This window comes from Streptopelia decaocto (genome assembly GCF_964273445.1).
Source record: "Streptopelia decaocto genome assembly, chromosome: 7".
Classification (NCBI taxonomy): domain Eukaryota; kingdom Metazoa; phylum Chordata; class Aves; order Columbiformes; family Columbidae; genus Streptopelia; species Streptopelia decaocto.
In genome coordinates this window covers 63157589-63181601 of record NC_138661.1, presented here as the reverse complement: position 1 = coordinate 63181601, position 24013 = coordinate 63157589, and the positions used below count along the sequence as shown (strand labels likewise).

The following is a 24013-nucleotide window of genomic DNA, read 5'->3' as shown; positions in this document are numbered from 1 at the left end:
CTCTCTCAATAGCCTTATAATAAAGCAAAATTATCATGAATTCTCCTGTGTGAAAGAGAGTATTGCAGCATTTTTTAAAAGCTCAGGTGAGTTTGGAAAATGTGCTTTAGTTGGCAGGTTGGGCTTCACCTGCTTCATCTACTGGATGATTGTCTTGATCATTGTGTTATCAAGTGCTTTGTGTACATAAAAGACGTCATTTATTATGATTAGTCATATTATACTAGAGCCTATTATTCATGCTATACTAGAGCCTGAAGATTCTACCTTAGAGACAGATGTAGATTTAAAAAATAAGCAAGTTATCTCAAATCTTAGGGGACAGACAGAATGAAATAAATAGCCTTGTAAGATCAGTGTCTATACAACTGAGAACACCATTTGTCCACAGTTTTGTGTTACTTCTAGACCACAAATGCCTCATTTTATTTCCAAAACTTCAGCTGATATTTACACAAGCTGAAATACTTCCCAATCCAAAAAAGTTGTGTGTACTTGAATAGTTCGCCCTTCCTCATTCTTTTCTTCTGTGGTGGCACTGAGGGAAATAAAAAAAGAAGACCCACATTAATTCAGTTGCTTGGTTTCAGTTTCTCTGACTCGGGCATTTTAAGTCAGTGTGATTTAAAATTTATTATTTTATTCCTGATAACTGAGCTGTTTCCTTTATTTCTTTTACCTTTGAGTGTAACTAAGTGAATTATTTCATTTGTGCAATTACAGTCTTACTGCTTTTGGCACAAAGCTAGCGGATACCTTGGCTGTGCTTCCTAGAGCAGCCTGTAACACAGAGGAATATCCAACACCGTGTTTTGCAGATTGTGTTGTATTTCTCCTACCTGTTTTGTCACATAGCAAAAGTATTGTTTATTTTGTGCATAACATGGCCTTAGGTTGCTGCTGAGTTCCGTGTCACAAAGGGATTTCTTTTTCAAGGTGGTGTCTTCTGTAATGTTTCTGAGTCTTGTGCTGCACTGGTTGTGGTGGCACTTCCAAGGACAGTGAGAAAAGGGTGTTGCACTCTTGGATTACTCAAGTAATCAGGCATCTGAAACTTAAATGAAATCTCTGGTAAAGGCAAGATCTGTGCTTGGAAGAATGAAAGAACATACTACCTAGAAATAATACTCAGGGACAAGTTCCTTTCATCCAACCATCCATCATTTATTAGTCACAGTATGGTGAACTTCCGCTAACTTCTAGTTATTGTGCTTTAATATAGTATATGGATAAATCAGATATATATATATATATATGTATGTATAAAATGAGGATAGGTATATATAATGCATATATAAACCCAATAAGACATTAAACATAATACAGAAATATAGAAAAAGGTAGGAACATGAGACCATCCTATTCAGTTTGAGTTTAAAATCCTCCTTCTCAGCAGCTGACTCTCCAGAAGGAAGCAAATTTTCTCCCTCCCTATTTGAAATCACTGTTTTCCAGGGAACAACCAGATAAACCCATGTTTTGTCAGGAATCCCACCAAATCAAGGTGTCTTATCCTAAGTGGCAAACTACAGTTTTGGGGAAAGTTGGAGTTATTTATTGGTAGTACCTATTTTTATAGGGCCTACCAAAAATAATAGGTACATGGGGATTGTGGTTGTGATCTCACACATAGATTAGAAATAATTGTTTAAAGAAATATTACAGTAGTGAAGCTAACCCAGTATAAAGCTTGTATAGCTGGGAAAGAAGGGAGGTTGTCTTGATTGGAACTGAACAAAATGGGATCATAATTTAGCTCTTTATTAATAGCTACCAGTGTGTATTTATGTCTTTGTTTCTTCAAGGAGAGATTTTAAAACATATCTGTTTTGAATAAAATTAAAAAACTAAATGACAATCTAGAAGGGATGACAGTATCTCATACTGCCAGCTATGTATCTCTGTAAAGATACAGCAGCCAACAAAACAGAAGATTGTTAGATAAACATTGTAAAATAGTGTTCCAATTCTAACAGTCATAATCCTGAAGTTATAGTTTTCAGATTCTATGGGGAAAACAGCCAGGAAGTAGCTGATGACAGTTGTTATGTTAAATATCGCTGATTTTCTTGAGATCTGCATGGCCTTTTTTATTTCTTTTCCACAATTAAAATGCAGTTGATGATTTTCACAGCTACAGTCTTCCTAGAGTTTTGGAAAAGACGAAGAGCTGTATTAACGTATGACTGGGACCTCATAGACTGGGAAGATGAAGAGGTAAGGCTAAAGAGGAATAAATCTTGCTATCAATGTGATTTAAGTGTAAATATCAATACACATTGAATGTTAGTAATCTGAATTTTTCATTCAGATTATATTTGTATTTATAACACTAGTTGCAGAATAAACAAGTATACTTGAGGCCATACAAGGACACTTCACCTTCTGCAACTAGCATTATCATTCCATTTATAATTCTACATTTATTAAAAGTATCTTTTGAAAAATTGAGTGGAAATACTGCCCTTCCAGATGACAGGAGCTACTACTGATGAAAGCACAGATATCTTTCAATTCCATGGCTTCTTGTACTGGAAATTCTGAATCCTGCCTGAAAATGGGACCAAGACAAGCAAAGGGACAGAAACTAGCTTTTATATCTTTCTGAGAGGCATGACTTATCCTTTAACATTCTGCTACCAGCATCAACAATAATAAAATAATTTTATTACTTCATAAATCACTAGTGAACATAGCTGTAATTTAACTATATTGGTGATTTAACTGCAGTCTAAGTCAATAGAGACTATACCGTTACTTGTTTTACAGCTTTCCATAGATGTGTAATACAAGCTGGTGGCTTTTAATAAATGGTTCCATATCACAAAAAGTACCAGCATAACTGGCATTAATTTATAGTTTTCTTACCAGTTTCTGCAGAGAAACCAATGTTTAAGTCAATATTATGATCCTTTTAATAACCTTGCAATAGTAGGGAAGGCTTTTATGATTTCTGTTCTCTGGCACTGTTTCCAAGGATTTTTCAAAAGAGCAAATTATTTGGATATTTGTGTTGCATCATTATAAGAAAGAATTTGTATCAGTATAAATTTCCTATTTCACAACACATATATGTCTGATTTTTGATACTTCAGTGAAATAAATGGAATCTACCCTGTCATTCCAGGAAGAACTGCGCCCCCAGTTTGAAGCTAAATATTCCCAAGTGGAAAGAGTAAATCCCATCACAGGAAAACCTGAACCTTTTCAGCCTTTCCCTGATAAGCTCAGCCGACTGATGGTGTCTGTCTCAGGAATATTCTTCATGGTAATGCTTAATAATATTGGAATTATTGTAGTCTTTAATCTTATTCTGATGTAAATAGTAATGCAAGACATGGGTACATTCATTAAGACTAGTGGATTTACATAATATAGGCAGAACTCATTAGCCCAGTCTTACTGCTTGTTTACAGGTTTCTTTCATTTAAAAGATGTAATACAGTTATATTGTGAAAGAACAGTGAAGAAATGCTTTAATTCATCCATCTAGTATTATCGTTCTCTCAAAGTCTGCTCACCAAAACAAATGGCAGTCTTTAAAACACTAGTTAATTTATTAATTTAGTGGAAAATATTTCAGATATGGCCTATTTTGTTCTAATATCTCTATTCGTAGATTTCCCTGGTCCTCACTGCGGTGTTTGCAGTTGTGGTGTATCGCCTGGTAGCCATGGAGCAGTTTGCTTCTTTCAAGTGGTATTTCATCAAGAAGTATTGGCAGTTTGCGACATCTGGCACCGGAGTCTGTATCAATTTTATGATCATCATGTCACTCAATGTTGTAAGTCTTCTGTTTTGTTTCTCTTTTAAAAGGAGGAAATAATTTAAAATGGCAATTTTTACAAGTTTACTGTGTATCAGATATATACAAGCTCTTGCTTATTCATATAGTAGTACCTAAAGCTCATATTTTAGGGGTTTTACCTCTTCTGATACTATAATATGTTTGTCAATATTTTTCCCTACTGCCTACCTAATTTGTTACTGTACATCTTTGCTTATGTCACCATATCACAGTGCTACAGACTACTGCCTTCTACATTTGAATTTGGGTTTTTTTTTACATTACCTTTTACAATACATCTCTCAATAGAACTCCATTTTTTTCTTGGCTGAGAATTTTCTTGCTATTTGTTTGTTGGTTTAATTTTTTTTAATTGATAGCTTTGAATTCCTCTCTTATTTAAAATGCAGCTGTGATATCAGTGTTGCAGAGTCTTCAATCACTGTGATACGTGATTTCAGTTTAAGGTTTTCCATTATATACCAGCGCAAGTTTAATCATTTGCTGTGGCAGCACAATGTACATTGATATAAACTGTATTCCTTCAACTGCAATGTAATTTATCATTTTTCTATTCCTGTGCAGGAACAAACAGGTGAAAAGGAATAATAGCACAGCAGACAATGGCCTTTAATTCTTTTAGGGAGATTGTGCACTAGCTGCAATAAGAAAGCATTCTTCAAAACACACTGTCATGTATTTATTTATGTTATTATATAGGATAATTCTAAGTCATAAAAAGTACATTCAAGTGAATAAGCACAATAAAGCTAGTGAAAATAACTTGCTATTAATAGTAAATACTCAAAGAAATATTTTTCAGAGTTTGTAACTACCTTGGGGCCAGAGAGAATCAGTATATAGAAAGATAAGGGAGTTTTTAGTAGGAGGCTGATACCTTCACCAATATGCACATTCATGCAAAGGAAAATTGTTTTGTGTAAAGGCTTTTGCCTACTTATAGATCACAGAGGGTTGTTTCTGAAGTTAGAGGATAAGCATCTAACTGCTTATTAAGAGAACTGTTGATGTCTGAACATTTCATCTATTGGCTTCTGATTTAACTTTGCTGTATATTTAATACATATACACACATACTTTTACATGGATAAAGACAACAGGCCAATAGTAGTTCAGTGAAGTCTTTCTAGGAAATTTTTATTCTGGATTTGACATCACAACAGGCAGGATGTGCAATACTTACACCGTCTCTTATTTCTGTTTTAGGTATATGAAAAGGTTGCCTATCTCCTGACAGACTTAGGTATGTAGGTCTTTATTAGTGGTATGGTTCTTGCTAGCTGTGGCGTATACCTTTATATTTCCATAAAACAGGTTTTTGGAAACTTCATCTCTGCGTAGTATGATACTGACATTTCCCCAAGCAAGTGAAAAATACCAGAGAAAGAAATTATATGATTATTTCATTAAGGAAATAATAGAAAAGAAAAGAATTTATTCTTCTAGTTATTTTTTTTAAATGTTTTATAGTGTAAATTGAAAAAACTGTCATGTTGGAACAAAAGTCAAAACATACTTTCTTAGACTACAAAAGGAGATTTTTTTTCCCATTCTTCCAAAATGCCTGTTTGGGTTTGTTTTGTTTTTACAGTTTTAAATTTGAATTTCCATGTGGAAAAATGTGTTAAGATAAAATTACATTGTCCAAGATAAAAATGTTAAGTCATAAATTTTAAAGTAGCTCTAATTCTGTCACACGAAGAACTTTTACTGAAGCTTCTAGTCACGATTCAGTCATAGAGGTGAAGCTTTCTAGCCTACAGAAAACAAGAAAGCAAGGACAGCATTTAAAATCTCCTACTATGGGAAAATATTTTAGTGTTTCTTCTTAATTGCTCTCTTTTAGCCTGTGTCAAAATATGCAGTTGATCTTGTCATCGTTTCAAAGCAAGTTCACTGCTTAAATTTACCAGCTCCCTCTCCTGGTTGCAGTATTGAAGAGCATGCATTCAACAAGATGCTCAAAACTTTGGTGTTTCGGACAACAGGCAGCTGAACAGTTTAGGAAGATTCAGAATGTATAGTCAGCTTATTCAAATCATTAAAATATTTTAAAATATTTTTTCAGATCACACTGATTTGTATTCCTACTTTACTTTTTAAATATATTGTTACAGAGCAGGGAATGAGGGAAAAAAAAATGAGGTATTCAAGATGATTTTTCTCAAAATATATTTTGAAAGAATTAAAACCAGAAAAGACTTCTTGAACTAAGCATGACAGAGCATCAGGTGTTTGAACTCGGCAGCTCACTCCACTTTCTAAGGTGTTTTACTTCAAAGCAAAGGAGGACACCTTAATCTCTGAGGAACAATTAACCATATCCAAGCTACTGTCCTGTATATTTGTATCCTAATTTAGTCATCATTACACCAAAGTAATTAAGTAGTACATATTTTAACTGAAAAATCCAGGCAGCCTAGACTTCCAGCTCATATATGTACTTTAAAGCTTTTATCAATATACTGTATTCCAAGGTTGATACATCCATCAATTTTAGTCATTATCACAGAGTTATAATTCAGACATAAATCATGTTCTACAAACTGTAAGGAAAAACATCCAACACAGTGCAGAGCCACACAAAATACTTGTAGCCCTAATACATTTCTACATTCTTTGGGGGTGGGGTTGAAACAAAAACAAACACACACCACATCTAAGAAGGTTCTCCATTATTTCCTTGTTAATTCATTATAAAATGTTTAACACTTCACAAGTGCTATCATAGGAAACTCCTGAGGAAGTGGATGGGTATCTTCCCATAGAGTTTCGACCTATTCTGTACTGAGAGGCTTGTAGCTTGTGTTTCCACATAGAACCAACATAATCTTGAGCTGGGACAGTGGTTTTGTGACCTGCAGACTGAACACTTTGAGAAGAAAAACAATAATAATAATCTTGATGTAACTCCATGGGTTGAAACCACCACTTGTTTTGTTAGTGTTGATTGATCTGTGAGCAAATTTAGGCATAACTTTATTTCATTTCTGTTTATATCATGCATATTGTGTCTTTCTGCAGAGCACCCTCGAACAGAATCTGAATGGGAAAACAGCTTTGCCTTGAAAATGTTCCTCTTCCAGTTTGTCAACTTGAACAGCTCCATCTTTTATATTGCCTTTTTTCTTGGCAGGTAAGTTATCTTTCCTAACTGCTTTTAAAGGAAAACTTGCACAGAAGTCGTAATTCTTGCTAATTTTATAGGTTGGAAGAAAACACACTGACAGTTCGAACTTTAAAATTTAGATGCAAGTCAGTTTCTGGGGATAATTACCAACACTAAATTCATATTTTTAACCATATGTGAAGGTTGGAGCTTTGAAATCTTTACTCATGAAACTAGACAGTAAAAAGTTTACTTTTTAAGTGACTTTACTACTAAATGTGAATTCAGAACCTGTGAAAATACAACCACTTCCTAATGTGGATCTGTATTTAACCCTGCATTAACAGGCTTTATTCATTTTTTTTCTTGTTTATTCCCATTTGGTTACATTTCCCATGATCCATTTCCATGAATAGTAAATGTTGTCTGGCAGGTCTTATACAAGAGTAGGAGGCAGAAATTCTGGCTCGAGTTTTTGTGTGGATCTTTAGCTCAGAGCACGAGATACTGGACATGTCTAACCTGGCTTCATCTTCACTCAGTTTTGTTACGATCAGACTTATCATTCCTGCAGGACCCACAGGATACCTTCTATGAAGTTTTATAACGTCATTTCAGTTCAAGATTGTTTGAGAAAAAAAATTAAACTCTGTTAGGCTGCTTGTTACATCCAGTGATACATTTGCTGTACACGTTATAAACTTCTTTTTATCTTGTTATCTCCTGTGCAGGACCAAACATGTTTGGTTTTTTTTTCTGTCCCTGGAGGTCATCAAGAATTTTGACTCTGTTCATTATGCAAGAATCTGTTAGATCTGTTAGGATGGGTTTGGAAGTGAATTTATGCTTGTGTGTCTGAGGGTGTAATCCAGTGCACACTTCACGTGGGCAAGCAGATCCCTGTACTGCACTAAATTCCTATGTATTTCAATGGCTTATCTTCTTAGATGTAGATTACAGAGTCTGACTATCTAATATCTAAAACCTCTGAATGGAGGATTTTTGTTCTGGGCGTAATAAAAGCTTAGGATTGCTTGCAAAATGATGGTGCTTGTTTGCATTCTGAAACTACCATGTCCTACAGATACCAGATTTAAGCTGGTGTGATTTAATCTGTTTATACTTCATGAGTTTGCTCAGTGGACGTTGTGAAATAACTACTGATACAGGGTGTTCTTGGAATGTCCACCGAGAAACAGAAATCTTATTTTCCAGATTTGCAGGCCGCCCAGGAAAGTACAACAAGCTTTTTAACAGATGGAGACTGGAAGAGGTAAGCAATCCTATTTTGTGTTCTTGTGACATTTCCATGAGTGAAAAGGAAATGGCTGAAGAACGTGAATTATGTCCAGTTTGAGAGATTTATTATTCCATCTAAGTGCAGGGAAGAGTAAACCCTTATTTATAGCAGAGGACAGGAAACAGGCGATGTGTTTTTCCTTCTGTGTTCTCCACCCTTCTGTACATGAGACACACTGTTCTTTCTGCCTCTTTTTGGGAAGAGCAAACAGTGATATTACAGATAATACCTCACAGGCTCTACCAGGTTCTACATGATTGGAATCTCCTGAGGATTTGGAATTTTTGGATGGAGGACATAAGTATAGCGCTATCAACTTCTTAAGCTTCTGCCAGTGTGAAAATACTGATTTTAAAATAAGAAAAATAATATTTTCAAAATTTAGCATGAAAGTGTGTTAGAATTGCACCTCTCTTGATATCACTAACACACCGAAGGTATCTCCATAGCTCTGAAAAAAAGGTTTCATCTGTTGCACCTCAGTAGCCATGGAGAAAAATACCATAACTTTGTACTCCGTGGTCTAATAAAACATCATCCAGTTCTCCAAGAAATAGTATGACTCAGGGTTGTTCAACTAAAGCCTGTGTTAATACTTCTGTTATTAATATTTCTTTTAATATTTCTGTAGTCAGAGGCTAGTGTTTTTCACCAAACATACTTGGGTGTTTTCCATTCAATCTGTGAGCAAATAAAAATTAAAGGAATTCTCTGATTTTAGATACTGATCCTTTTCTGTTTCCTTTCAGTGTCATCCTAGTGGCTGCTTGATAGATCTATGTTTGCAAATGGGAGTTATTATGGTTCTAAAACAAATGTGGAACAACTTCATGGAGCTAGGCTATCCGTAAGTTCAGATGTTAAAATTTGCTTTACCAACAGTGACTACATATTAATGTGGTGCAGTGATGGCGAAAAATACTTCTTGTATTTGAGTGGAGGGCAGAATTTCATCATTGATTGAAATTCATTCTCATTATTAATTGGTGAAGACAATGAACAGCTGAAACACTGATCTCTGGAAATGAATGTTCATAAGCACATACAATTTTTCAGCAGGGTCATAAACATATGTTATCACTCAAAACCTAATCATCAATGTTGATTCTCAACCTTCCCTGAGGGCTGGGGAGGACTTGCTACTAGTGCTGGCACAGGGCTTGTGTTTAGTGTTACCTCTGAGACCTAAAAATACAGTGGTTAAATATATATCTGGGTCTACATTCTTCCCCTACGTGCTGTAAGAAACACAAAAATATAAATAGTCCACTTTTGCTAAAATAACTATTTCAAGTACAACACACGTTTGCAGAATGTTTCCACTTTTTGCATCTCACATACTGTAAATTTATTCTCATGGGAAACATTAACTGCTGCTCTAAGATAAAGCTTCTCTGGGTATGTTAACCATCTAAATAGGTTATTGTGATTTCATTTTCCACAATACAAACAGAGCTGCTCAGCTACCGACGAGAGTGATGGGCTAAGAGTCTTACAGCTCTCTTGAAACTGGAAGAATATGTTTTCATTAAAAGCAAAAGGTTGCTCATCAAATATTAATTTAATCAAAGTCTCAACCTTGAGAAACATGTCAAAAGGGTTACACTCACAATGTGTAATCGTTCTGTGAGTGGGGGGCAGTGCGCTCTATTGCTGTGAGACGTGAATTTCTGAAAAGAAGAAACCTACTTGAAGTATCAGGCCTCCTGTCTTCTCAGCCCATTAGCATCCTAACTCTGTCTAGAATTTATATTGGTACATGCTTATAATCCTTTATGGAAGCCAGTGTCTTTTGTTGACAAAACTATTGTTTGCAACTGAGGCCTTTCGGCAGCAAGAGAGATCAAGAGCTAAACACTAAATTAGCTTGAGAAAAAAATGGTAGCCTGTTAATAAGAACATTTATAAGAAAATTCTTTCCCATCTTCAGTCTTTTTTCAGTAATATCTAGAAATAAATGCTAGCCTTTAACTGCCACCTGTGTCGGTACTGTATAATATTTTTCATTTATATAACACTTTAATTTGTGAGACTATTACCTACTCAATATGTAAAACTACTTTGTGAAAGGACCTTTACACACCTTTATAAAAAACAATCTTAAATATCTGCAGCTTCAGCAACACTTCCTTAGACACTTTTTCCTGCTTCAAGAAGAAAATGTTGTGTAGAGCATCTAGATCTTTAGATTTATTCAAAGAATAGTAGAGGTATTCTAATATTCAATATGTTCTAGTACTATAGAGTTCTTAGTGAGCTCCACTTACTTGGTTTGTCTTTTACAGGGTAAAAGCAAAGCATCATTTTTAAATGTTCTCACTATGCATGATTTCTTTCCTCTTCTTTTTTTTATTTATGCATGTGGTAAATCCTACAAAAAAGTCTATGCAAGCAAATTCTATTTTCTGAAAAGCTTATTTGTACAATGCCTAGCATGTTACTTTAAAGACATAATTAAAATCATAATGCAAAATAGAGAACTTTTAGAAGTTGTTTGAGTTGTGTGTTACACAATATTGTAAATATTGCCAGAAAATACCTAAGTTAACATTCAAATGCTATTCAAAATATGCGCACTTATTTCAAAATAATACCAGCAAGTACTGTAAATTACTAAGTACAGTCAATAATGCACTGTTTATCTAATAAAGTTTATTACAGAATTGGTGGTCACGACGCAAAATGAAGAGAGGAGGGCAATTAATGGAGCAAAAAATTTCTCTACCTCAGTGGGAAAAAGATTGGAATCTGCAGCCTATGAATCTCCATGGTTTAATGGACGAATACTTAGAGATGGGTGAGCAAATTTAGGGAGGTGTCAGTTTTCTTAAGAAACTGAAACTGTGTTGCACATTAAAAGATCTTTTGGATTCCCAGTTTCTAACTGTAGAAATGCCTGTTTAGTTTTACAGTTTGGCTTTACCACCATCTTTGTGGCTGCCTTCCCACTGGCACCTCTCCTGGCATTGCTGAACAATATCATCGAGATCAGGTTGGATGCCTACAAGTTTGTCACTCAGTGGCGAAGACCTATGCCTGCCAGAGCAACAGATATAGGTGAGAGAACCTAATGACTGTCACTGTCAGATGCCATCTCTTTGCATTTCCTTCTTTAATGTAGCTCAACCCTCAGAATATTTGGTGTGTTAAGAGTGAAATTGATAATGTAACCTACAGATCTCAACTCTCCCTTTAAGCAACAAAAGCATACTTAGTTTCTTAGCGAAGAGGACTCCTCAAATTTCCTTTCAATTTCCAATAGGGGATCACAATAGTTGGAATTCTGAAAACAGGCTAAATACTATTTTGTCAGAAGATTTGTGGAACCCTAGGTCTAAACTTCTGCCCCAAATCAATTGAATTTTAAAATTAAGGATTAAATTCAATTTTGGTTTAAAACTGAATTAAAGAAAAATAAGAAACCTCTTTCCAAAATCTTTTATTTCGCCTTTATAACCAAATATTATGGTTATAGCTTTGTTCCTTGGCTATTTCTTCTCATCAGGGTGTGCCCTATTGTAAGATTTCATTTGTGTGGAGCCAGGGGTGGCAGGAATGTGGGGACTTGGCTTGGTCTTGACTAGCTCGTCTGACTGAATAATTCTTTCTCAGTAAGAATCAAAAACTATATGACTAATAATGACTTTTATACCAGTGGTGTGATTTTGTATGACTTAATATGACTGTTAAAAACTAGTGACTTTGTTGTCTTTTCTCTTGTTTCTAGGTATCTGGTATGGGATTCTGGAAGGAATTGGTGTTTTGGCTGTCATCACCAACGCCTTTGTTATTGCCATTACTTCAGATTACATTCCGCGTTTTGTCTATGCATACAAATATGGTCCCTGTACAGATCAAGGATACAGACAAGAAAAGTAATTAAAATATTTTATATATGTGTGTGTATTTCAGTGGAAGCACACTTTTGCTACCATCTTGCTGTGTTAATATACTTAACATACATCAGAAACATTTTACCTTTTATATGTATGCAAACCTTCTCAGTTGTTAAATGCAAGTAACTCAGCCATTCCAGAGAGTTTGCAAACTCCACAGTTATAGAAGTGGAAAATCACATCTTCCTTTCCAAATGCAAACAACAAAGTTTAATATATATTGTAGCAGTTTTCAGGCTTCCTCTAGATAAGTTTTTCTTTTCTGCAATAGTTTTAGACTGTCTTTTCCCACCACACTCCCACACATGTATATATGCTCCCAAACCCTTTTTTATCCTAAGCCTTGTTCACCCTCAACCTTCTCTGCCTGTTTCTCTTCAGGAATGCCTGCAGCCAAGTTCTAGCAAGGTTGGAATTGACAGTATTTAGTGTAACTCCATTTTTAGTCTAATTTCTAGCAAGGTATCTTGTTTATCTTTGCAGCACCAGGCCAGACTCCTGCACTTCTCTCCAGACACCAGTGCCTCTGAACTGTGGGTCCAGCGTGTTTCCCACTATCATAACCTTTTAAATGATCTAAGCAGATCACAGTACTCATGGGCATCCTCTCTTTCATTTGGAGACCAGTGCTCTACAGGTGGTTTCGGAGAGTTTTTTGGGGCTTTTTGTTTGGTTGATTGTCGATTGGGTGTTTTTTGTTTTTTGTTTTTGTTTTTAATATGGGAATCAGGATTATCTCAAGAATAGGAAACATCCTTTGCTAATACTGTAGCACATCTCATAAGTACAACTTATCTTCTTTATAGCACAGGAGGAAGGCTGAGTGAAAGCATCAAGGCTCGTCCAGCAAGCCAGTGCCGCTGCCTTCACAGCCTGTGGCTCAGCCCAAACCGCAGGGCTCTGTCCTTCCTTCCCTCATTGCTCCATCTCTAATCATTCAAAATAGAGATTTACTCTTCCCGTGGTGTCACACAGAGAGAGAATTTAAGGGCAAAAAGAATGAGGCAGGATAGGATGAAAAGAGACAAATAGCAGAAAAAATGTTAGTGCTTAATGTGTACTACCCATCTAATAGAGAGCTGTGTAATTCTATTTCTTCTTTTTCTGGTAGTGAGTTGGGGTGTCACAGCAAACCTGAAGGTTCAGTAGGTATAATAGGTTTCCTGCTGCATCTCTTTTTAAATGTTCTTTGCCTTTCAGAAGGCCCTTTGGTAAATTACAGAACAGATTTCCAAGAAGACGAAATGTCTTATGTGTCTGTGGTTTCCCAGGAACAGACAAAAAATTCACTTGTACAGTCACAATTCAATGTATTTATGTGATTTCTGTCATTAATACTAAAAACTTGTTGCCTTTAAGATGGCTATTTGCTATATATGCACTGTTCATTTTACTGATGGTGAAAATTCTTTGATTCATTTGTCATTTTTGGATATATGCTGCATAACTGGTGGAAATTCTGCAAAGATGTTAAGTTATTCTCCTCTCTACCTCTCTGGCCATCTTTCTAAGTTCAGTAATTTTAGGAGACAATGAAGAACACTATAGCAACAATTTTTGGTTTATATCTGCTGGTAGATGAGAAGCAAAAGCATGAAAAGTACTGAAAATACATTTTTGAGCAGTGTTGTCCCTGAAACAGATGTTATTTGTTTCTTTCCAATAAAACTTTGCTTCTCTGTTTAAAATTTTAGAATTTCTTTTGTCGTGATAAGGAAATGAAATAGTATGCTAATGATATGTAATAGCAGAATATGTTTACATACAGAATCTATACTATCTAACCACTTTATGAAGAAAGTCCTCATTATATGTGTTTTCCTTTCAGATGCTTAAAAGGATATGTCAACAGCAGTTTGTCAGTATTTGATCTGAGTGAACTTGGGATGGGATACTCAGGATACTGCCGGTACGTTTTGATGTTCTCCCTTCTCATAGTACAGGCATAAATGTTAATATAGACATTAAATTGAAAGTCAGTGCTTAAATTACTGGCAGCATAGTTTTTATTTAGCCTGGAAAAGCATTGGAGTTCAAGTTCATTCAACATGGGAGTCTCAGGTACAAATTCTTACAGAAGGATGCAATACTAACACACTGGAAACACATGTTCCAAGTTTTTCCAGGACTCTTGCAAGCCGTATCTTTCGTACCTCTATGAATTACTTCATTTCAAAGTTTCCCCAGCTGCCAAGAAAGATAAAAAATCTCATTTCATTTTAGTTAAGCATTCTGAGATCTATTCATTAAAATACACAGTTAACTTTTTTGTTGTGGCTCTAAACAAGGTCAAGATTGCAAACAGAATCAAGATCGCAAGATAAATATGAGAAATTCAGCATAAAAATTAAATATGGCACTACATGAGTGGACCCCTTCTGGTTGCAGACTTAGTTTTACAGTGGGAGCTTGAATTGACTGAGAAGTTGCAGAATCAGGTTACATTTGTGCAAGCTTTGTCTGGAGAATCTCAACTGCTTATAAGCAAAGACAAGAACCAATTTAGAGTCAACACACTTGAACTTAACACTCCAAGGTGTCTTCTTTGTAACAACAAAGGAAATTGTTTCCTCTGGATTTTTGTAAGCAAAAAGTACCATCTTATAAGCAGCCCCGTTTAATTGTCTGTATTGTGGACTATTCTTCTGCTTTCCTGTTTAATTATTCTTGAAGTATGTTTTCCATTCAGTTTCTCTTCTTTTAGCCAGGTCTGGGATAAGCCAGAGACCTCTTCAACATGTTCATTTTTTTGACCACGGACTAACTTACTGTTTTTTTCTTTCTTTTACAGGTATAGAGATTACAGAGCCCCACCATGGAGTTCAACTCCATATGAATTCACTTTGCAGTTCTGGCATGTCCTGGCAGCGCGGCTGGCCTTCATCATAGTATTTGAGGTTAGTCATGGGAAGGAACAATTCCTTTTTACCTCTTTAGAGTCTGAGTTTATTTTTTTACAGTAGTCCCATAAAAAAATGTGAGTATCATCACCTGCTTATTCATTACAGTCAAGTGAGAGGGGGAAAAAATTGCCCTCCTCAAACTGTTGTTAATCTGTCACTTCAAACTGAATTTACAGAGCTTGGACAGATCTTAGAGTCCCTTCTAAATTGCATTTATTTAACAGTTGTCTTATAAATCACATAAGTTCCCAACCAAATTTCCCATATTTTATTGAAAAAGAAGAAATGAAACTTATATGTACATTAAGTGCGGTTATTACAAATTAGAATGTGTGTCAGAAAAATGATACATGATTGTAGTCAAATGTAAAAGTAGAAATGTGTGTACTGACCTTGAAGAATGTATTACATACTGTCCAGGAATTTAGTTTCTTTGATTAAAGTCTGCTCATAGGTGGTGTTTGCTGTTGTTATTCAGATGAGTATAAGCTGCAGTCACATCTTAATGTAGGTCACTTGCTATACCCTCAGTTTTACTTTTCAGAAGACTTGAGCATTTTCACATTTTTGATAGACTGCTTATTTATTCCCACATATGCTTATGTACCTAATAAAAAACACAGGAGTTGCTTTTCAATCATGAATCAAATCTCAGTTCCAGTTTCACCACAGACTTTTAAACCCTAAAATGTGGTCCTAAAAATGAATATTTCTGCATCCTTGAAGCAATTATTTTTGTTTTTTCTTTTCAGCACCTTGTTTTTGGAATAAAGTCTTTCATTGCCTACCTGATTCCAGACATGCCCAAAGACTTGTGCGACAGAATGAGGAGAGAGAAATACTTAGTCCAGGAAATGATGTATGAGGCTGAACTGGAGCATTTGCAGAGGGAAAGGAAAAAGAATGGGAAACAGTATCACCATGAATGGCCTTAGTCACTACCGTGCTGCAACAAAAACACTGTTTGGAAATTGAAGAGCGCAGTTACAAAATGAAGTCAGAGTCTGGCGTCAGTGCATGAGATTCGCAGCGTGTATTTATGTTCTTGCTGGGCAGGACAGTTGCAGGCTTTGGTGGGAACTGGAAAATAGATGCTTCCAATGAAGAAAATGAAGAGCCTTACCTGTAACTGGTCTGTGGTGAGCATCGAGGAAAATTGGCACTCAGGAATGTGGAGATAAATTAAAAATTTGGCCAGTCTGGTTTAACAAGAAGGCAATGAATTTTCATGATCTTCATGAAGATACTAACAGCGTAATGAAAATAGAAAATTACCTGTGAACTTTCACACAGCAAGGGCATGACTAAAACCAACTTACATGAAATCCACTACTCTACAGCTTCTGATTGCTCAGCTCCATCTGTAATGCCTCTGAAGAAAAGAGCAATTGTTGCCTTTGTGGCCATAACTTGATGTAAATGATCTTTCAGGCTTACTGTTTTGTCAGGTTTGTCCTAGTCTCTTGTTGAGATTGTGGATGTGGTCCTACCCCAAAAAAGGGGTCTATGGCTGCTTAATATCTACTATGCAGTTTAAGATTTGCACATCAGTGTCATTAATTTATCCTTCTAGTTGAAAACCAAAAATTCTAAATTCAAAGAGAAAACAGCAGCACTAAGAACACATCACATTGCACACATTGCAGCTGTGTTTGAAAATGGTGTGGCTGTTGAGTTGTCTTTCCACTTTTGTATGCAGAAAGGCCACCTCCACACGCTTCCAGGAGGAAAAAACTGTCGTTTTTATGCTCCGATGTCGCGTGCAGATGTCTAAGTGTGCTACTGTTCCCTTTGACCTGTCTGGGTAATGATTCCATGACTCTACAGAATGCTAACTTGAAATATTCTCATACAGTGCAAAACACTTTGTCCTGAATATACAATTAACTCTTTATAGTATGCAAGCTTATGCAGATATATATCAGACATACAGCATAACATTGTGACTTGCTTGTTCAGGGAAGGAGCAGCAGAGCACTTTATGACAATGCTCTTCTTATTGTAATTGTAAATGTTCCAGTAATGTGCACTTCTTTTATTGGCCTAGATCAGTCAAAGCATGGGAGTTAGATACAAGCAGATATGTATACAGATTGTATATAAATGCACACACAGTGTTTACTTATAGATTTTTATTATTATTATTATTTGTATGACTTCTTACAGTTTTGGGGAGCTTTTTGGATAAAATCACTGTCAAAGGTAGATGTTCGTGTAAAGAATCAAATTTCAGTTTTTATGTGCATACAGTGTACAGCAGCGTTGGTTATAGTTACAGTCACATTTTGGTGATGAAATTGTCTATTACTAACATTTCATAACATGGGAAAAGATGAGCACTTAATTGAAACAAGTGTACAAGGTTCACTTGCAGAGACAGGAGTGGAGAAACAGTTATAATTATTCTGTTTCTTATACAATTTTAAATAGTTCTCTATATTAGGTGAGAAAAAATTAAAAAACTAAGAATCAACAAAGCACAGTAACTATAAAGGCTGCAAATTTTATCATTACTTTTAGGGATAGAGCTGCAGTAATATCACTGCTGAGAGACAGGAAAAAACCTGAATTTCTGCTACTTACAATACCCTCTTGAACCAAAAAGTGTGATTCCAGTATTCACTTGCATGTATTAGCACAATCATTTTATTTTATCATGCCATATAAAATTAATTTTAAGAGTCAAGCCCCCATAAAATTTGGATGAGTAGGATCTATTGTATCCAAAGGGCCTAGCGTCAGCCCTTCAGTTCTTAAGTCATTTCGCCATATTAATGAGATTTCTTGGTTAATTCCAGCTCTCTGTGACCAGACAAGGCAATGATAGGAGTATCTACAGTACTGCACGAAGGAGAAGGAAATTGGAAGGTATGGTCTAATCAGACACATGAATTCTGTGATAAAGGGCTGGTCCAACTCAGCTTCCTGTATTTTGAAAGGCTGTTTTGTTCCTTCATATTGTGGGTTGTGTGTTAAATTCTTCAGGAGTCCTTATCAGAAATAATTAGTACATTCTCCTCAGTGCTTACAGAATCACACCCTTTGATTTCATTTGTTGTCTCTCCATTTCACTCTGTGGATTATGAAGCACTGTTTGACAGCAGTAACCATGTGTCACAGCTTCTGTTTCTGCGCCCCATAGTGATAATGCTTCAGTTCTTCAGAAGGTCACAGAAAAGCTCTCTTTTCAATGTTTTCTCTAAAAACAAAATGCCTTGGCTGGCCCAAGGTATAAATATACCAGATAAAATTAGGCAGAAATCAGAAATGTTGATTATTTTATACTTCCCTGTTTCTGCTGTGTATATTAGCACACATCAATACTTATTTCAGCAAATTCCAATTGGACTTCAAAAACACTTAGTAAGGAAAACCTTTTTGTATATGAGATTTAAATATATATATTATCAATTATTTTCAACACTGGTGTATAGGAGCGTATCAAAGGCAAGTATGTAGATCTGACATCGTGCATATTATGCACTGGAAAAGCACAAGAAGTTTTGGAGAAACACTGTGTGTGTTCCTTTATTTTTGGAGGACATCAACAATGTCTAAAGGTTTTGCCACTATCTAGCCATTTGCTTAAGCTGAGAAAACGTTTTGCTAGACTTCATTTAGTATGCTGTTTGCACTGACTGCATGTTATTTTACTGAAGTATAAGGCACACACTGTCCTCAGGAATAATGTATTTTATGAATGGTGAATGATCTTTTCATATTCTAAATATTGTCTTTCCAAACAAATGACCAGTATGAGTAGACTGTGCATGCACGCTGCGTTTGTGAAATCTGACAAAGCTTTAGAACTTCAATTTGTGCAAAAATGCTTTAGATCATGGCAGATCTGATCTATGACAACTTTGCTCTATGCATGCGCCCTTAGACTGCATGAGCAACTGGATATTTTTAAATGCAAAGGATTAGTCCAAAATGTCTCGATTATTCCTAACCAAATCCCGTTTCTTGATTCAGACAAAAGAATTTTCCATTTCAGAAACTGCAAAAAGTCCAAGCACATTATCCACATCTCATTTCTTATGGCTTTTTATTCTAAATTTGTGCCTAATGTGTGAGATCTGAATTCTGCTTCATTAGCCATCCTAATGATACGTTTCTTCTTAGAACTCAAGGTCTTCCTCCTGCCTCCATAGAGGGGAATGCATTGAGAGCTGAATATTGACAACTGAGCACTAACAGGGTGCCTGAAGATTGAGCACAGGCTCTTGTTCAGGCTGTAATTCAATTTTCTCTACCAGAAAGACACACAGCGATCAAGCATTCAGATGCAGAGTACAAATATTTGGAAAAAAGGCAAACTGCACAATGGCTATTTTTTAATTTTTTTCTTTCCTACCCCTTTTTGCTAAAGGAGTTATAGAGAAAACTTAGGTAAACATTGAGTTTAATATTAATGACGACGAGGCTAAAATTTCCATAGTGATGATGGACAGTAAGGTTTTTGTTAGATGTTTCTTTGGAAGTACATATCTACGTTACTGCAAAGCACACGTTAGCTGTTGCCATGCCCTTTTCCAACAGCAACTTGTCCGGAATTGTGTTCTGAGGATCAGTTAAGCTCAACTGTGCCTTGTTGAAGGCTCAAAAGAGAAACGTCTGGAGGGCCTAGTGAAAATAGGTTAATAGGTATATACCTGAATGCATAAGTTTGCAAATCTGAGGTTTCCTTCATAAAAAGTTCTGTAGAATAAAAGAAAATCTTGGGAAATACAGTTTTAGGGTGAGTGTTAATATGGGGAAAGGCAAAAACTTTGGTGATATTTTATTCTTAATGGGCCATTAAGATGATCAGTGTAATGTAAGCAGTGGGAGTGCAGCCAGAGAGACGTTCTGGAGCCGTAGGATCCAGTGTCATTACCTGTGAAGGCCTATGTGGCATTGTGGGATCTATTAATCTTTTGCATTATGTCACAGATTGTTCAGGGGAAAATTAGTATATACATATTTAGAAGCATCGTATGATTTTGATTAGCTGCAAATGCTCCATGTCCATAAAATGAAACGGTTCATACGTAGTTAACTTAAAAGTGTCACAAATTTTCATTAAAAGTATTAAAAACTATATTGTTTTTACACACAGTGGGCAATGGCCATATCAAAAAAAATATTTCATACAAACAGGTAAATATGAAAGCAATAAAGATAATGGAAAATTAGTCAATCACATTTTCTGTTAAGTATTATTATTAAGGAGAAAAGGGACAGAGATAAAAATGGTGATATCAGCAATCACTTATAATGCAGTACTACTTCCAGAAGCATTTAATTTTTTGTAATGCTGATAAACTGCTAATGTTGCATGTTTGGGGTAAAGGTTGAAACAAATATACAACCAGCCTTTCATAATAATGTTTATTTGGTGTTTAGGTTGACACTAGAATTCGAACAGAATTCCACATTGAGACAGACTTGTTATTTTATTAGTTCCAGTGTGTACTTTTTCTGACTAAAATGCATCCAGTGACACTTTTTGAAAGTGTTTAAGTGACTTGCAAACCTGAATTCCTGTAATGGAAAATTTAGCAGCTTGAAAGATCCCTAAGTCTTTTCATACTCCGCCTTGTGCTCACAAAATCCATGTTCTACTAGGGGAAAGCGCAACAAGTCAGCGTGTAGAGGCTGAGGATGAGCAGAGGAAGCAAAGGGCTCCACTTCAGCAATTGTTTCTCCAGAACTCCGATGGGTTCTGCAAAAGAAGGGGTTGAAGCTGGAACAGGGTGACAGCCCTCCTGCCCCTTTTCCCTTTTCTCCCCTCCTTCTCTCCTTATTCTCAGTGTTTTATTAACTGGCACCTTCTTGCTGACAGTCCCATTTCCAGTGCAATTCTGTATCTGCAGAATTTTTTTGCAGGCTCTTTTTGGATGTTTCTAACTGAGAAGCCAAAGCAGAAAGCACTTTTTTTACAAGTCGGTTTGCGTCAGACAGGGCGGTGTGAGGAAGCACAGGGTGCATCTACATGTGACATGGGGCCACCCGTTTCCGGATCTGTCCCTTTAGCCACTTTCCCAACATTTACATTTTGCACTCCTGTCCCTCCCTACATACACAGGCATCCTAATCAGCCTACACAACCCTAGCATTTTTACATTTATATGAATAGATTCATATTAAAGATTTTTCTCTAATAGTGACATTGCAACCACATTTACCAGGAATTTGTATTGGCATGATTTGGGCATAATCATGATAGCACAATGTAACCACAACAGCACAAAGTTCTAATGGCACAACAAGGAACTGTAGAGAAATCACTTTGCTATTCCATGTTATACAGGAACTTTTTAAATCCAGGACTGGGATTTAGTCTTGAAAATGTTGATGGTATATTCCCTCCTCACTGCACTGGAAATTACCTTGTGTTAGTTCTGTTGGCTCATTCTAACTTTTTTTGCCATAACCATGATAATGTTACATGTTCTCTGTAGTTTGCATCCTTATTATTGTGAGCTAGTTGTTAGGATGCTAGTGGGTGAGCAATTAAGATTAAACCCAAAGCAGTCTAAAGCTAATGAGATTCTAAACACTGAGAACACGACGATATTTCTGTTAATAATGAAAAAAAAAATTCAGATTACCTTTTTATTTTGTGTTCTATTTAGATGACTCAGAGTTTTGTATTGAAAAAATCTTCCAACCGGTTGGCTAATTTTTACCTAGAGTAATATCACTGAAATTTCAGTTCTTTGAAATAATCTCATGTAAAATCTAACTGAATAACATAGTTCAGTCATTTTTTACTCTGATAGTCCTGGCTAACTTGCAATATCACGATCGTAAGAGGTTTCTTAAAATGTGTAAATATTTGAAATTTATGTAATATTTAAATATGACTTGGTTTCTAAGTAAGGAATAAGAATAAAATTTCAGCTATTTTTTCTATTCATAAATCCACACTTTGTAAGTGATATTTAAAATAAGATTACAGTACCACAGAGCATTTCAGAGAAATTGACTTTTATGCACTACAAGCTAGAAGTTCCTCTGGTCTTTCAGCTTTCAGTTTCCTTTGTGTTTTAAGATTACTTTTACGAGCCGATATGTACCCCAGAACTAAAAGAATTCACTGAGGAAAATGTCGTTGATCTGATTAACTGTCATAAGACATTTTTGGCATAAATTTGTCTTTGAGATGCTGTTTACTTTATCAAAGTTTACATGTACAAATGCAACTACTTACTGTATCATACACATTTGAATATTGCATTTTTTCAGTAATAAACTTGGATATCTTTGAAAGAGGCTTTGAGCTTCATTATTCCAAATATTCAGAATTCATTAATTACAAAAATAAAGTTTTACACTTGAGGGGTGCTCATGTGCCTTCAAAGCATAATATTGTAAGAAAGCAATTTAAGGGTTAAACTTGGCTCAGACACTTGTTGAACTTCTAACAATTAAATAGTGTGGTCTCAAGGCACATATAGAATCACTTTTCAATTTTCAATCATTTACAGTCTACTGCTTTCACTAATGACTAATGATTTCTTAAAATTAAGCTCTTGTCTTAGAATTTACATGTTCCTAATTTCTTAATCTCAATTTTTGAATGCAAGTTCCCAGGCTCGCCCTTCAGTGAAGGGCTCTGTAGCTCAGGACAGAGAGCAAACCAGAAGATAACTGTAAACAACATTCACCTGGATATTTAATCAGAGTGGTAATTTTTTTTTTTTTACATCCTTAAACATGATAGTTAGGGTCTCTTAAAGTAATCTAAGCCAGGCCAGGAGATATAAATGATAAAACAGTATTATTTACTGACTTTCCATCTCTGCCTTGATGTCCATATCAAGTGTGGAAGCATGACCAGAGAGCATGCCAGGTAAGACAACCGGCTGCCAGCCACTTTTTATAACATTATAAAAGTGGTATAAAAGGGGTTAACACTAATATTGACTTAACTCTCAGTTTGTTGGCAAACTGTCCCACACAAGCAAGGCAGTGCCATTTACAGACTGTTCTTTCTGTTCAATTGAATACCCTGGGACCATTCCCAGAGGCAGAGCATGAACACAGACAACAGAAGGAACTTCAAGGACCACGCTGACCCAGATCTGCATCATAAAGATGGTCCTAAGAAATCAAAAGTGACAGCTAGGTTCTTTGGAGTGATATGAGCTAAGTATCAGCTGGGTCCATAACTCTTGGAGTAATCTTTGATTGTTTTTTTTTTTTCAGTTGGTTTAATTCAGTTCTGAGTTTTGTTTAAAAACACTTTCATCCAAAAAAACAACCCCCGGAAGTTTATCAAGGTGAGAGTTGGTCTGTTGAGTTTGCTTTGCATCAGGCAAGTTTTCAAGAAAGTGTGTTTCACTGAAACAGAGCACTTTGTGGACTAGGTACACAAGGTTCCAAGACATTCTACTGGACAGGTTATTTTGCCTAACCATGTGCCTTGTTCCAAAATTCAGCATGGATTATCAATTAGGAAGCATCTTCATTAAATGTTATTTTATTTCTTTTATTGCATAAATGTAGTAGGTGGAACTTTTTGAGCTGAGAGGATCTTTCCAAGGCTAACATGGATAAAGAATTCTCCTGAATTTGAAGTAAAATTTGTTACACTCTCCTATAGCTCTTACAATAAGACATTATAAAGAAACCTGAGTCCCACAGTGGAAGAAAACACGATTAACTCTGTCACTAAAAGACCAGTCTGGTCCATACAACTTTCCTGTGAGGAGGCTTTTTGTGATACTGAGGAATAAGCAGAAACTGGCTCAGCCTGACCTTCTCCTCTGCCCAGGCTCCCTCCATCAGAGGACACTTCAGAGTCTCACCTGAGTGAGAGACCTCAGAAACTTCTCTAAAATCTTACTTTATCTCAAATTCACCTTTGCACATCCCCCTTCAATGAGTAGTTAATGGACAGAGCATGTGATAGAGATGTGTTGCGGCTACTCCTGAGCAGCAGCTTCCAGATTCATGAAACACTCCTTCTGAAATAGCAGTGCTGCCAAAACCCCCTTGTCCGATGAT

The 24013-nt window shown here is 35.9% G+C and overlaps 1 protein-coding gene across 2 annotated transcripts in view; it reads left to right on the top strand.

Moving 5' to 3' along the window:
* ANO3 (anoctamin 3) overlaps positions 1–16801 on the top strand; it is a gene marked incomplete at its 5' end in the record, with an annotated part of 178758 nt that extends 161957 nt beyond the window's left edge. For both annotated transcript variants that reach the window (XM_082058713.1, XM_082058714.1), the window contains 13 exons: positions 2135–2217; positions 3128–3268; positions 3620–3784; positions 5015–5051; positions 6833–6944; positions 8133–8190; positions 8967–9064; positions 10869–11014; positions 11122–11274; positions 11945–12092; positions 13942–14022; positions 14905–15010; positions 15769–16801. In XM_082058713.1, the coding sequence (XP_081914839.1) occupies positions 2135–2217; positions 3128–3268; positions 3620–3784; positions 5015–5051; positions 6833–6944; positions 8133–8190; positions 8967–9064; positions 10869–11014; positions 11122–11274; positions 11945–12092; positions 13942–14022; positions 14905–15010; positions 15769–15951 (1511 nt within the window). In that variant the 3' untranslated portion in view covers positions 15952–16801. The remainder of the gene's footprint in view (positions 1–2134; positions 2218–3127; positions 3269–3619; positions 3785–5014; positions 5052–6832; positions 6945–8132; positions 8191–8966; positions 9065–10868; positions 11015–11121; positions 11275–11944; positions 12093–13941; positions 14023–14904; positions 15011–15768) is intronic.
* Between the last annotated feature and the right edge of the window lie 7212 nt (positions 16802–24013).